The 14865-nt window shown below is 46.5% G+C and overlaps 2 protein-coding genes across 2 annotated transcripts in view; both read left to right on the top strand.

Moving 5' to 3' along the window:
• The window catches only part of LOC117042477, a 46244-nt gene extending 39389 nt beyond the window's left edge, over positions 1 to 6855 (top strand). Inside the window, exons 10-12 of the mRNA XM_033142023.1 lie at positions 962 to 1717; positions 3890 to 4019; positions 5984 to 6855. Of these exons, the coding sequence (XP_032997914.1) occupies positions 962 to 1717; positions 3890 to 4019; positions 5984 to 6657 (1560 nt within the window). The 3' untranslated portion in view covers positions 6658 to 6855. The remainder of the gene's footprint in view (positions 1 to 961; positions 1718 to 3889; positions 4020 to 5983) is intronic.
• A 4622-nt stretch (positions 6856 to 11477) lies between these two features.
• Positions 11478 to 12170, top strand: LOC117042476 (zinc finger protein 662-like). Its single transcript, XM_033142021.1, is given in 2 exon segments — positions 11478 to 11986; positions 11988 to 12170. Coding segments are annotated over 2 exon segments (450 nt in total). The 5' UTR covers positions 11478 to 11719.
• The last annotated feature ends 2695 nt before the right edge of the window (positions 12171 to 14865 follow it).

The raw sequence follows: 14865 nt of genomic DNA, 5'->3' as shown, positions 1-14865 counted from the left end.
TTCCGATTGAGTGCTGGAAGCTCCTGCAGCCAATCAGAAGCTGTGCCTTGGTTTTCGACCGTTTTCGGAACACAAATGGATTTCGGAACGGATTCGATTCGAGAAGCATGGTACGACTGTACTTTTACTCTGCATGTTTTATGATTTATTAATTTTTAGACTACTGTTTTCTTTTCTGCAATTGTTTTGCAGTTGCTACCTCAAGTGGTGTGCTTTATTGCTTTATTTATTTTTTCAACCCAAAGGCCAAATTCTCTTATGGGAAATCTTCCAGAAGCCACTTGCACAGGGCTGGATATATCAGTTTTAAAATGCAATATTATAATCAGTTAAAACACCTAAAGAGGGTGCAAATCAGAGCCAGTGAAGGATCTAGGCTGAGAAGAGTCGCAAGAACCAGACAGAGAAGATTGAAAGGCCACATTCCCCCTCCCCTCCCCACAGACTTGAGGTTGCTGTTTTTTGTAAGTGCAACAGCAGGGATCATTCAGTTTGTAACATAAGAGTTAATTCTGATATCAGTAAGTCAGCTTGGCAACCAGGCAGAGTGGCATGATGTTTACTGAGGTAACAAATGCTGTGATTGGCTGTGTAGTTCTGAGGGAGTTTTTCTTCTGTATGCTTGGGTCAGTGTCTCCCTGTTACATGCAAGGCCTGAAGTACAAAAGACTTCTCTATGTTCCTTTCTCCTCAGATCATACTCTGTAGAGTGTTTTCATTATTGTGGGCTTATTTTGTTCAGTATTCTCAGTAAAGTGTTGTTGCAGGACTTCTCCCCAGACTCTTGTCTGCCTTGTTTGAGTGTCTTTGCTAACATTTTAAATAAATCACTCACATTTCTCTGAGACCTGGGGCTATAGGGCGGCATATAAATTTAATAAATAATATTAATAATAATAATATAAATGCCTCTTTTGCCCAGGGAGCCAGGACCTCCTGTTCAGCCCCCTCTGTGATCTAGCGCGAGAGGCTTGGGCCAGGGATGAAAATGGAGGAACCAAGCCAAGCAGCCCCCAAACCGGTGGAGGGAGCAGAGAGTGTGAGGAAACCCCACCAGAGGGGCTGCATCCGGGAATTCCTGCAAAAGATGCCGTCCCAGCACCAAGTGAAAGAGGAAGGAGGGGAAGGGATCCTTCAGCGCTGGGAGGTCCAGTGGCAGGAGTTCCTGAAGGAAGTGGAGTCCCCTCACATGGGTTGGGGGGTCCCACAGCCATCAGAGGAGCCCACCCCCTGGGACGACACCAAGGCCTTCTTCGCCTCCTTCGAGCAAGTGGCCGAAGCCTGCCGGTGGCCCCGGGAGGAGTGGGCAGCCCGGCTCTCGCCGGCCCTCAGTGGAGAAGCCGAGCGGGCCTTCCGCAGGCTGGAGGGTCGGGACAGAGAGGATTATGGGAAACTGAAGGCGGCCATCTTGTGGCAGGACGCCATGCGGAGGGAGAAGAACCGCCAGTACTTCCGGCGCTTCTGCTACCGGGAAGCCGAGGGGCCGAGAGGGGCCTACAGCCGCCTCCAGGAGCTCTGCCGGCGGTGGCTGAAGGTGGAGAGGCACTCGAAGGAGCAGATCCTGGAATTGCTGATCCTGGAGCAGTTCCTGACCATCCTGCCTCCGGAGATCCAGAGCTGGGTCAGGGAACGGGGGCCAGAGACCTGCTTCCAGGCAGTGGCCCTGGCTGAGGACTTCCTGCTGAGGCAGCAGGAGGCAGAGCAGCCAAAACCTCAGGTGAGCTCCTTGTGTTCTTTTCTCTTCCCAAGTGGGAAACAGATGAGCAGCCAGTAACACGGGGAAGGGGAGGGCAGGTTTAAAAAAATATTAGTATTTATTAATTTTCTATGCCACCCTTCATCCAAGGATCACAGGGCTACTTATATTATAATAATAAGAAATACATAACATAATAACAAGCAAACATAATAACAAGCAAAACAATTTTTTAAAACCCATAGGGTAAAAGGCCATTGATTGTTTAATTAGCCAAATGCCTGGGGCTATAAAGGCTGCAGGTAAAGTGAATCAGGGGGGCGGGAAATTTTGTAATTGGTGTTTCGTTTGGATACTTAGAATCATAGAGTTTAACATTAACATCCTAAACATTAGTAAGAACTTCCTGACAGTAAGAGCTGTTTGACAGTGGAATTTGCTGCCAAGGAGTGTGGTGGAGTCTCCTTCTTTGGAGGTCTTTAAGCGGAGGCTTGACAGCCATCTGTCAGGAATGCTTTGATGGTGTTTCCTGCTTGGCAGGGGGTTGGACTGGATGGCCCTTGGGGTCTCTTCCAACTCTATGATTCTATGATTCTATGATTCTATGAGTTGGTATCCTTCTTGAAGTGTGGTGCCTAGAATTCAAGAAGGATACTGACAAGTACTTGTCATTGACTGTAATAAAATGACTTGACTTGATTCGGTTGGCAATTTGGTAGCTGACACATTTCCAAGCACTGTCCAACTGAAACACAGCCATCCATCTAAATGGTCGATTCTCCAAATGTTGCGGTGCATTTCTACAGCCAAGTAACAGGTGCAAAAATTGTGCTGACACTTAGCGTTCATAATGATTATTATTTATTTGTTAAATATATCACCCTTCATCTGTAGATCTCGGAGCGGTTCACAGCATAAAAATACATTCTAAAAACACAAAATACGTAATAAAAACATGAACAAGACCAAAACAAACCAAGAATCCTCGCTCTCCCGCTCCCACAAACACATTTAAAAGGAACAAAATAAAAAAATTCCTTCCAGTAGCACCTTGTTGTTGTTGTTCAGTCGTGTCTGACTCTTCGTGACCCCATGAACCAGAGCACGCCAGGCACGCCTATCCTTCACTGCCTCCCGCAGTTTGGCCAAACTCATGTTAGTAGCTTCGAGAACACTGTCCAACTAAGCCAGTGTGGTGTAGTGGTTAAGAGCGGTAGTCTTGTAATCTGGGGAACCGGGTTTGCGTCTCTGCTCCTCCACATGCAGCTGCTGGGTGATCTTGGACTAGTCACACTTCATAGAATCATAGAGTTGGAAGAGACCACAAGGGCCATCCAGTTCAATTCCCTGCCAAGCAGGAAACACCATCAAAGCATTCCTGACAGATGGCTGTCAAGCCTCTGCTTAAAGACCTCCAAAGAAGGAGACTCCACCACACTCCTTGGCAGCAAATTCCACTGCCAAACAGCTCTCACTGTCAGGAAGTTCTCTGAAGTCTCTCAGCCCCACTCACCTCACAGAGTGTTTGTTGTGGGGGAGGAAGGGAAAGGAGAATGTTAGCCGCTTTGAGACTCCTTCGGGTAGTGATAAAGCGGGATATCACATCCAAACTCTTCTTCTTCTTCTTGGTATGAGCTTTCGTGTGCATGCACACTTCTTCAGATACAGTGAAACAGAAGTCATACCAATAACAAACTTAGTTGGTCTCTAAGGTGCTACTGGAAGGATTTTTTTTTTTTATTTTGTTTCAACTGTGGCAGACCAACACGGTTACCTACCTGTAACATTTAAAAGGATATAGGATATTAAGCAGCCAAAGCCCTGGTGGAAGAGGAATGTTATACACCTAAAGCTGTATAATGAAGGTGCCAGGTGAGCCTCCCTGGGGAGAGCATTCCACCAATCGTCATCTTGATCAAAACCTAATATATAGATATATTTAAAAGAACCAGCGAACCTATGTAAAAATGTGGATAAAGGAACTTGAAATTCAACTCAGAAGGCGAGAATAATAAAGGACAGCATCTCCCATCCATAATCGCAACCCTTTCCTCTGCTGCTCATGTGATCCCTTGCTGAAAAACTGATGGGCTGGAGGGGAACTCGAAGGGCCAGGGGAAGTCTGGCGGAGGGCAACCCACTCCTACCCCTGCCCTAAGTCCTGTCCTTAGAGAATCTCCTCTGCTATTTCAGGTAAGCGTGCCGTTTGAGGAGGTGGTCCTGAGTTTCTGCGAGCCGGAAATGGTTCCTTCCGACCCCGTCCACCGGCAGATGCGCCAGGAAACCAAGAAGGAAGCTGACCATGGAGAGGCCCTCTTGACAGGTGAGGATTGAAAAGGTGTGTCTTTAGGCACTCGGAATAGGTTGGAAGATTCAGGACCACCGAAAGGATGTCCTTCTTTGCTTAAGCTCATAGTTAAGCTGCCTCGTTCCCTCCTGCAGGAGGCAGTGTTGGCCTTTGAAAGAGGATTAGACAGATTCATGGGCGGACAAGGGGATCACATCCCCTTTAGTCAACAGATTGACAATATGACAACAAAAGGTTATTTATGTAAGGTAAAAGGACCCCTGGATGGTTAAGTCCAGTCAAAGGCGACTATGGGGTTGCGGTGCTCATCTCGCTTTCAGGCCGAGGGAGCCGGCGTTTGTCCACAGACAGCTTTCCAGGTCATGTAGCCAGCAGGACTAAACTGCTTCTGGTGCAACAGGACACTGACAGAAGCCAGAGCGCACGGAAATACTGTTTACCTTCCCGCCGCAGCAATACCTATTTATCTATTCACACTGGCGTGCTTTCAAACTGCTAGGTTGGCAGGAGCTGGGACAGAGCAACGGGAGCTCACCCCATCGCGGGGCTTCAAACCACTTATTTTACTGCCGCCCGTGTTTTGTTAGTCCAAAAATGGAAAACGAGCAAGGTCCCAACTAAAGAAGAATGGCAACTTAAGCTGATGGAATATGCGTAGCTTGCAGACTTAATATATAGAATAAGAGAACGAGAAGAACATACGTTTAGAAAAGATTGGGAAATGTTTGTTGAATATGTGGGGGAAATTATGTACACTTGAAAACGTTGGCAGCATTAAGATAAATCCAGCAGTGTAAATAAGCTTTGATGGATGGAATAATGGAATACTGAATGGTTTAGGCTAAAAAAGCCAATGCAATTCTGGGCTGCATCAATTGGAGTATAGCGTCTAGATCAAGGGAAGTAATAGTACCACTGTATTCTGCTCTGGTCAGACCTCACCTGGAATACTGTGTCTAGTTTTGGGCACCACAGTTCAAGAAGGATACTGACAAGCTGGAACGTGTCCAGAGGAGGGCAACCAAAATGGTCAAAGGCCTGGAAACGATGCCTTATGAGGAACGGCTTAGGGAGCTGGGTATGTTTAGCCTGGAGAAGAGAAGGTTAAGGGGTGATATGATAGCCATGTTCAAATATATAAAAGGATGTCATATAGAGGAGGGTGAAAGGTTGTTTTCTGCTGCTCCAGAGTAGCGGACACGGGGCAATGGATTCAAATTACAAGAAAGAAGATTCCACCTAAACATTAGGAAGAACTTTCTGACAGTGAGAACTGTTCGGCAGTGGAATTTGCTGCCAAGGAGTGTGGTGGAGTCTCCTTCTTTGGAGGTCTTTAAGTGGAGGCTTGACAGCCGTCTGTCAGGAATGCTTTGATGGTGTTTCCTGCTTGGCAGGGGGTTGGACTGGATGGCCCTGGTGGTCTCTTCCAACTCTATGATTCTAGGTTATGTAAAATATGCAGGGATTTATGATATGCAAGATGAACCATGGAAAGAGAAGAAGGGAAGTCATTGATATTTTAAGGGTGTTTACATGAGTATTCAAAAGTGTAAAACAGAAAATTTAATAATATATATATTTAATAAACATTTTCCAATCTTCTTTAAACGTATGTTCTTCTTGTTCTTTTATTCTATATGTTAAATCCGCAATCTGCGTATATACCATCAGTTTAACTTGCCATTCTTCTTTGGTTGGGACCTCGCTCGTTTTCCATTTTTGGGTTAACAAAACACGCAGTTGTTGCATACATAAATAACCGTTTTTTGACACCTGGGAATTTCCGTCTGAATTATCCCCAACAAAAAGGACACTGATTGTGGTTGTTTTTAAGTACTTTTAAACATTTTGTTCAGTTCATTATACAATTATTTCTCAGTACTCTTTTACCCTTTCACAAGTCCACCACATATATTAAAACATACCCTCAACCTCTTTGCATCTCCAGCACTTATCTGAAATTTTATTTTCCTGTTAAGGAGCTAAAGGGTGGACGAACCTCAACAAAGCGGAGACGTACGCCCTGGAAGATCGCGAGCATCTGTCACCACGTAGGACGTCGGTTTGGGGAGCAGGAGAGGATGTTCCCTGTTTCCCCGAGCAGCGAAACACTCCGGCTGGGCGCCAGGAAGCGGACTTGGAGCGAGAAGTTGGCGCGTCTGTCCCGTTTGGGGGCACCTTCCAGGATCTGAAGGAGGATGCACACCATCGGAGGAGCCACACTGGTAAGAGACCAAGCGTCTGCACCGCGTATAGGAAGAGGTTTTGCCAGGGCGCGAACCTCCTTAAGCACGAGAACATCCACTCGGGAGAAAAGCCATTCAAGTGCTCCGACTGCGGCAAGCGGTTTAGCCAGAAGTTCCACCTTCTTGGGCACCGCAAGAGATGCGAGAGCGAGAGGCCGCACAAGTGCCCCACCTGCGGGAAAAGGTTCTCTCGCAGCTCCTACCTTAACACTCACCAGAGAATCCACACGGGGGAAAGACCCTACGAGTGCTCGCGGTGCGGGAAAAGCTTTAGCCAGAAAGCTAACCTTAACACGCACCGCAGGATTCATACGGGGGAAAAGCCCCACGAGTGCCCCGTGTGCGGGAAAAGGTTCTCTCGCAACACTTGCCTTAATAGACATCAGAGAATCCACACGGCGCGCTAAGCTATACAGATGACATGGACTGCAGGGGGGTTATTTTTCCATGGAAGCGGGGAGGGATGCAGGAGATCAGTACTGCCAATGACTGATTGAGTGGATTGCTCACCCGGGCTAAACTTCAGTCAGAATAATGTCCTGTGTTTAGACATTGTATATTGCAGCAGCATTCGGTTGCTAACACAATAAAGAATATTCTCCATTCCTTCCACGGCTATTTTGATTTTTGATTTGTTTTTTTGAGCAATTGTCTGTAAGCGCACACACAACCAAAAAACAATTAAGGGGCCAGAGCAACTCTCCTCGAAGAAAGGTTACACCCTTTGGAGCTTTTTTTTTTTTTTGATACAATAATTGTATTGTTTGAATTTTGATCTCACATTCTTAATTGGTCTCGTATCGCATGAAGTAAAGAAAAAGAAACACTCAATAAAATGAAAAAAAGAAAAAGAAAAAAATAAGAAAAAGGAAAGAAAGAAAGAAAGAAAGAAAGAAAGAAAGAAAGAAAGAAAGAAAAGTGTTTACCTTATATTCTTCACAAACATAACTTGTAATTTCTCAAATCTGACTTCCTGTCAAATCCCTTTGCATCTACTTTTCTTAAAGTTGAATGTTTACAAAACAGTAGGCCTTCGTATATAATCTCCAATACATTCCTAAAATGTTATAGCTCCATAATTATTCCAGCTCTTTAACCTTCCTTTATCACTCAAAGGCTGCCATGGTGACAAGAGCATTATTATATTTTTGTACATATCTCCTATATATATATCCCATTTCCCCACAAATTTTTGCTTGGTGTTTCCTCTAAGATTGTTAGTTAAGAAAGCCATCTCAGCAAATTCTTGTAATTTACTTTGCCAGTCTTAAATTTTTGGCACTTCCTGATCTTTCCAACCTTTTGCCACTAATATTCGTACAGGAATACTTCTCTTAATTTATTTGGTATTTCTTTATCTACTATACTTAGTAGAAATGTTTCTGGTCTTTTAGTAAAAGATATCCCCATCATCTTTTTAAATTCCTCAAATACTTCCCCCCAAAATACCTTAATCTTTCCACACAACCACCACATGTGTATCATATCCCCATTCTTTGCTCCACATCTCCAACACACATTTGCTAAGCTTTTATACATTTTCGAGAGTCTGGAAGGAGTAAGGTACTACCTGTGATTCATTTTTAACATGTTTTCTCTTATATTATGATTGGCCGTAAATCTCAAATTGACCTTCCATAAATTTTCCCAATCTTTAAACAAAATTGGATGTCCCACATCTTGTGCCCACTTGGTCATCGAATCAGTAACCATCTCATCCATTACCTCATAATCTAAGAGAAGTTTGTATGTACATCCTTTGGAGCTTTTTAGCGTAGAAGAACAAAAAGTGAGGAATGTGGTTTTTCACCCTCTCTTATAAAACTAGAACTTGTGGGCACCCAATGAAGCCAAATGTCAAAATAAGGTACTTCTTCATGCAGTGCACACAGTTAAATCATAGAATCATAGAGTTGGAAGAGACCACAAGGGCCATCCAGTCCAACCCCCTGCCAAGCAGGAAACACCATCAAAGCATTCCTGACAGATGGCTGTCAAGCCTCCGCTTAAAGACCTCCAAAGAAGGAGACTCCACCACACTCCTTGGCAGCAAATTCCACTGCCGAACAGCTCTCACTGTCAGGAAGTTCTTCCTAATGTTTAGGTGGAATCTTCTTTCTTGTAGTTTGAATCCATTGCCCCGTGTCCGCTTCTCTGGAGCAGCAGAAAACAACCTTTCTCCCTCCTCTATATGACATCCTTGTATAGATTTGAACATGGCTATCATATCACCCCTTAACCTTCCCTTCTCAAGGCTAAACATACCCAGCTCCCTAAGCCGTTCCTCACAAGGCGTCGTTTCCAGGCCTTTGACCATTTTGGTTGCCCTTCTCTGGACACGTTCCAGCTTGTCAGTATCCTTCTTGAACTGTGGTGCCCAGAACTGGACACAGTATTCCAGGTGAGGTCTGACCAGAGCGGAATACAGTTGGTGGAAGCTGATGAGCAATGCCACTCCCCAACCCCTGGACTCGTTGCAAGCAAGAAAATAGGCGGGTAGGTAAACGGCGTTTTCGTGTGCTGCTCTGGTTCGCCAGAAGCAGCTTAGTCATGCTGGCCATATGACCCGGAAGCTGTCTGCGGACAAACGCCAGCTCCCTCGGCCTATAGAGCGAGATGAGCACTGCAACCCCAGAGTTGTCCACGACTGGACCTAACAGTCAGGGTTACCTTTACCTTTACTTATATTCTAGATATCCTTTGCAAGTCACCCAGCTTGTACAGTACCTAGTGCAAGGCTGGACACTTGATAACAGCCTTTGGCACCCTGGCACCCTCCTGCTGTTTTTTTTAAAATGACAATGGTCTCTATCAGAAGCCACGCTTTGATTTTAGAACGCTTTGGAAGCCAAACGGACCTCCGGAACGGATTCTGTTCAACTTCTATGGTACGAATGTACAATCATGTCCACAACATAATTAATTTAAAAACGTTAAATAGCAACCAGTTTTTATAGTGATCAGGGTCTGTATACATATATTTACCTTGAGAAAAAAACTATTGGCCTGAAAAGGTAAATTTGAAGCAGCCGCTTGAAAGGATTTTCAAAGGATTAAGAATGTAGTGGCTTGTTCACAATGTCAGTGTCTGGTAAAAAACTTAGTATAGTGAGTCCTAATTCTTTCTGCTGATCATGCCTCAGATCCTGCTCACAAATTCATCATACTATAATATTTCTTTAAATAGTCCAAAAAAGGCTTCCATTCCTCCACAAAGCTGTCGTCATTAGGTTCTCTTATTTTAGCTGTTAATTTTTGCTTCAGGTTTTTTTTTGGGGGGGGGGGGAGGCGGCTGTTTTAACTACAACTCCTATCACTCTGACAGGAATTGTAGTTCAAAACCTGGTTGACCAAGACTGCATTATAGTATATCGAACACCACACACATTCTTATTGTAAAATGTTATTTTTTCTTGAAGGGCGAGGTGGGGTTGTCATCTAAAGCTAAGGCTGATCTATGAATATGAAGCCCCCACTTTAAAAAAAAACAAAAATATGGCAAGCAGCATGATGGTAGTAATTTTAGGGTCTCACACCAGTGGTAACCCCCTAGACTCCATAGCCAACGACACCTCCTTGCAGGATACAAATTAAAAGTGAAATGAAGTGAAACCCATCCAGATGGAAAAGCTTGCCGTAACAAATATGGCTTCCGACTGTTTCCGGAAAGTACCGCCAAGTGGGTGATCTGTCGTATCTCAGCAGAGAATGGAAGCCCTACGCTTGAGTTATGGTGGAGAAGGCTTCTGAGATCCTTGGACCCTACAGACCTCACGGACCTACTGGGTAGATAAGGGATCAAAGCAGACTCTCGAGTAACCCAGTCCTGAGCTGTGTAGGGCAGCGATGGGGAACCCTTCCCCCGTTGCTTTCAGGAGGGTCTCCTCCAATCTGGATCTAACTTGTTGATGTGTCTGTGTGTATTTATTGCTCTTGTATCCCACCTCCCTTCCTCAAGGTGGCGTACGTGGTTCTCTCCCTCCTCTTTTACTCCTCACAACTCTGTGAGGTAGGTTAGGCTGAGAGGCAGTGACTGTCCCAAGGTCACCCAGCGAGCTTCGCCGATTTGAACCCAACTCTGGAAGGTCCTAGTCTGGCACTCTGCAGCACTAACAGCACATTGGCTTCTGTTATAACTTAGAAAAAACCAAAGGGTTTCTGATTTCTGGTTTTCCCGGTCAATTTCACCATTTCAGTGTAGTCCATCATCTTAGAATCATAGAGTTGGAAGAGACCACAAGGGCCATCCAGTCCAACCCCCTGCCAAGCAGGAAACACCATCAAAGCATTCCTGACAGATGGCTGTCAAGCCTCCGCTTAAAGACCTCCAAAGAAGGAGACTCCACCACACTCCTTGGCAGCAAATTCCACTGCCGAACAGCTCTCACTGTCAGGAAGTTCTTCCTAATGTTGAGGTGGAATCTTCTTTCTTGTATTTTGAATCCATTGCTCCGTGTCCGCTTCTCTGGAGCAGCAGAAAACAACCTTTCACCCTCCAGAGAGCCAGCGTGGTGTAGTGGTTAAGAGCAGTAGACTCGTAATCTGGGGAACCGGGTTCGTGTCTGCACTCCTCCACATGCAGCTGCTGGGTGACCTTGGGCTAGTCACACTTCTCTGAAGTCTCTCAGCCCCACTCACCTCACAGAGTGTTTGTTGTGGGGGAGGAAGGGAAAAGGAGAATGTTAGCCGCTTTGAGACTCCTTCGGGTAGTGAAAAGCGGGATATCAAATCCAAACTCTTCTTCTTCTTCTTCTTCTCCTCTATCTTCATCAACCATTTGTCTCTGGCCTGGACTTTGTCAGAAACCAGGAAGAGAATAACTTTAAGAATTTACAGTGTACTTAAGAGAACATTGTAAACAACTAAAGACTTTGGCAGGATTTTAGTAATGCTTGTAAAGTATGAAAAACTATGGTATAAATGGATTCTTTAAAAAAAAATAGAGAAAATTAAGGGAAGCAGTTGAAAAGAATAAGATTGACAATGGTAACCACCGAAGGGCGGAGGGAAGTCGAAGCATTCAGGGAATCCTAAATGAGGATGCTGGTGTTCAATGTTTGAATTTAAATTTGTAATGTAAAATTCAATAAAAATAATTTAAAAGAAAAAGAACAAAGGGCTCCCTCTGGATCCTTTTCTTTCTTTCTCTTTATTCCACTAGGAGTTTGAAAGGCAAGTGGGAACGGTGAGAGCGCCAGTCACCAGGAAACCTCTGAGCGGCTGGATCAACCACATGGGATATCTCCAGGTGGTGTGACAGAAGAGGACCTCTGTGAGGACCACGCCAAAGCCTCTGGGGATCCTCGTAGGCCACAGAGGCAGTCCTGGAGCAAACCCGTTTCTTGCGGAATAGGCAAGAAGGTATTTGCCGGATCCTTGCCAGAGCATAAGCCCAAGAGCTGTGCCGTGATCGGCAAGGCACTGAAAAACTCAGGCCTCTTCAAGCAGGAGGAGAATGGCGACGGGGCCATGATGTACCAGTGTACCGAGTGCGGCGAGAGGTTCACTCACAAGAAGCACATGATCGGCCACCGCAGAGTCCACAAAGGGAACACGCTGTACGACTGCTCCGCGTGCGAGAAGAGCTTCGTCTGGATGTCGGACCTCGCCCGACACCAGAGGATCCACACCGGGGAAAAGCCGTACGCCTGCTCCCTCTGTGGGAAGAAGTACGGCTCGCGCTCGGGCCTCATTCAGCACGGCCACGGCCACGCGGGCGAGAAGCCCCACCGGTGCCCATGACTGCGGGAAGGGGTTTGTTTGCAAGTCGCACCTCACCCGGCACCAGCGGGTCCACCTCGGCAGGAAACTGTACGCTTGCTCAGAGTGTGGTGAAAGCTTCTGCCAGATCTCGCTCCTCATGCTGCACAAAAGAAACCACGCCGAAGAGAGCCCGGCGGAGGTCCGGCTCTCATGCTAAACCTCTGGAATATACCGAGATTCCGCTGTCTCCTTTGAACCGTTTGCAGTCGTGCATTTTCTTGTGTTGCCTCTTAATTTCAAATAGTCAGCCTCGGAAGGAAAGCACTCTGCGGTTTTTGTAATCCAAAAGGTTAGGTGTGGGAATATGTTTTGCAGGTGCCTTTGCACCTGGTTATTTATGTGTATTTATGTTTACTTGGTGATGTCCTTCCGCCTTGGAAGGAAAGGAAAAAAGGATCCAATAGGCAGTTCACTGCATGGATCCCTCCGCGGGTAAAAAAGGCACTCTAACTTTAAATAAGGTAACGGTCAGTAGTCTTCTTCCCGCCTAAACTTAGCACGGTAACAGGACTGTAATTGGTTGTTATGCTTGTTATGAAGTTGTTTGATCGTTTAATAAATAGCGGCCGCTCCCTGTTGGTGTGTGGAGAAAGCGCGAGGCAAGCCGAGTAAGATCATCGTTGCGTGACAAGCACAGATAGAAAGAGAAACTGAAACCAACCACACAGGGTAGCGGTAGGCTTCTTCACCAGACTGCAGTCTTCGTTGTATTTATTTCATTTTCGTTTTATCTTAAAGCCTTTTATTTGGCCGTCTAGTTTTTGGCCACCGCTTAGTTTAGTTCTTTTTCTCCGGAACCTTTCGAAGCTCACAGACGCTCGCAGAAACCTTTGAGGAACAACATTCCGAACTCACAAGCTACAAACCTTCATGTCGTAGCCAGCAGACCCTTTTCACGGCGCGGTGGGAGCGGGACTCCAGGATTACCGGCCGTCCCATCTGCAGGCTACCCCCATAACTGGTGCCTGTTGAGGCATCGGTTATCCCCACAGTTAGGTCACACTTCGGATTTATGCTGTGAAGCAGGGGTGGGGAACCTCCAATGCAGGCCAAAAAGCACCCCCCCCCAGGCATCTCCATGTGGCCCTCAGAACACTCCCCAGTCAATATCCCTCACTGGTATTTCCCACTCTCCTTGAACTCCAATAAGGCTTCTTGCTTGCCTGGAGGATGTATGTAAAAACCTGCCTGTATACCAGTGGCATGTGGCCCCCCAAAAGATTCCCCAGCAGTGAATGTGGCCCTCGGCCTCAAAAATGTCCCCCACCCCTGCTTTCAAGCTCCTTGGGGCAAGGACCTCCCCATATTATTTTATGAATGCAAAAGAACCCCGGATAAACCTGTATACCTGGATGGAGTTGTAAAAAGTTACAATAAAAATAACAAACCCATAACTGGATTTGTGGCTGAAATGCAACGGCAGAGATGGAGGGTCGTATCACCGCATGTATACTGCATGTATGGCTCTTAATGAAACGTTAGCTTGTTAGAGGAATGGCTTGAATAAAGCAGATGGAGTCCAGAGCAAAAAGATAGCATTTTATCAAGTAAACTGAATAGGAACAGGGTATAATTTGAGGAGAAAAAGGCAGAGGTTTTTGTTTCGGTCAGGCCTTGTACACAGCAGGAAGACATACAATGGAGAACCAAGTACAGGGGACAACTCCCTCAGAATCGCACAGCCAATCAGAGCACGTTACCTCAGCAAAGATCATGGCTGGTTGCTAAGCAACACCTCCGCAACCACTTGGTTAACTGACTGTGGGGGGGATTAACCCTCGGGTGACAAACTGAATGATCCCTGCTGTTACACATCCGACAACCTGCTCTGATAAACCTGTTCTCCGCATTTGTGGTCAGAATCGCCGCCAAGCCCAGCATTCTGTCTCCAACTGGGGCCAGTCAGATGCATCCAGAAACCTTTCTTCGCTGTTTGTCGCTTGGCAGCTGTCATTCAACAGTACACTGGCTCAACAGGTTGGCAGAGGGTCTGCATCTGGCCCTTGGGTCTGCAATTCCCCATCTCTGTTGTAAGAAATAAATGAAATTCACAGAACGCGCACTTTGATCAGAAAATGCATCTTGCCAACGTCTGCCCGCACAGAGTCCATGATGTGAAGGATGGGAGTTCTTCAAGCTGAAACTGATTGCCGACAGTTTGGACCTTTCCTACAAAGTCAGCGCAGGCACCCCCCCTCCTCCAATTATGTGTGTTCGTCTCATGCACAACCTTGTACAGTATACGGCGCCGGGAAACAAACAATTCAATTCAAACCCAGAAATGGCGGCAGGGAGCTGCGGAGGAGACCTTCCCCAGAGCCCAAGGAGGACATCCGTGAGGGCGGAGGGAGCCCCAAAGAGTCTGAGGGCACAGTGGGGGTTTGTTTATGCTGCTCAGCCTCCCCACTCAGCAGCTGATGCGCAGGGTAGGGGCTGATGCGCAGGACATCAGCGGCTGCTTTCCTGCTCGTCTTCCAGCCAGCCCCAGAGCTTCAACTCTAGTTCCTGATATTTTCTGATACAGCATTTTTGGTCTGGGACGCGGGTGGCGCTATGGTCTAAACCACTGAGCCTAGGGCTTGCCGATCAGAAGGTCGGCGGTTTGAATCCCCGCGACGGAGTGAGCTCCCGTTGCTCAGTCCCAGCTCCTGCCAACCTAGCAGTTAGAAAGCACGTCAAAGTGCAAATAGATAAATAGGTACCGCTCCGGCGGGAAGGTAAACGGCATTTCCGTGCCCTGCTCTGGTTCGCCAGAAGCGGCTTAGTCATGCTGGCCACATGACCGAGAAGCTGTCTGCAGACAAACGCCGGCTCGCCAGTAAAGCGAGACGAGCGCCGCAACCCCAGAGTCG

Source organism: Lacerta agilis, chromosome 2 (genome assembly GCF_009819535.1).
Source record: "Lacerta agilis isolate rLacAgi1 chromosome 2, rLacAgi1.pri, whole genome shotgun sequence".
In the NCBI taxonomy this organism is placed as follows: Eukaryota; Metazoa; Chordata; class Lepidosauria; order Squamata; family Lacertidae; genus Lacerta; species Lacerta agilis.
This window is presented reverse-complemented; position numbering and strand designations above follow the sequence as displayed.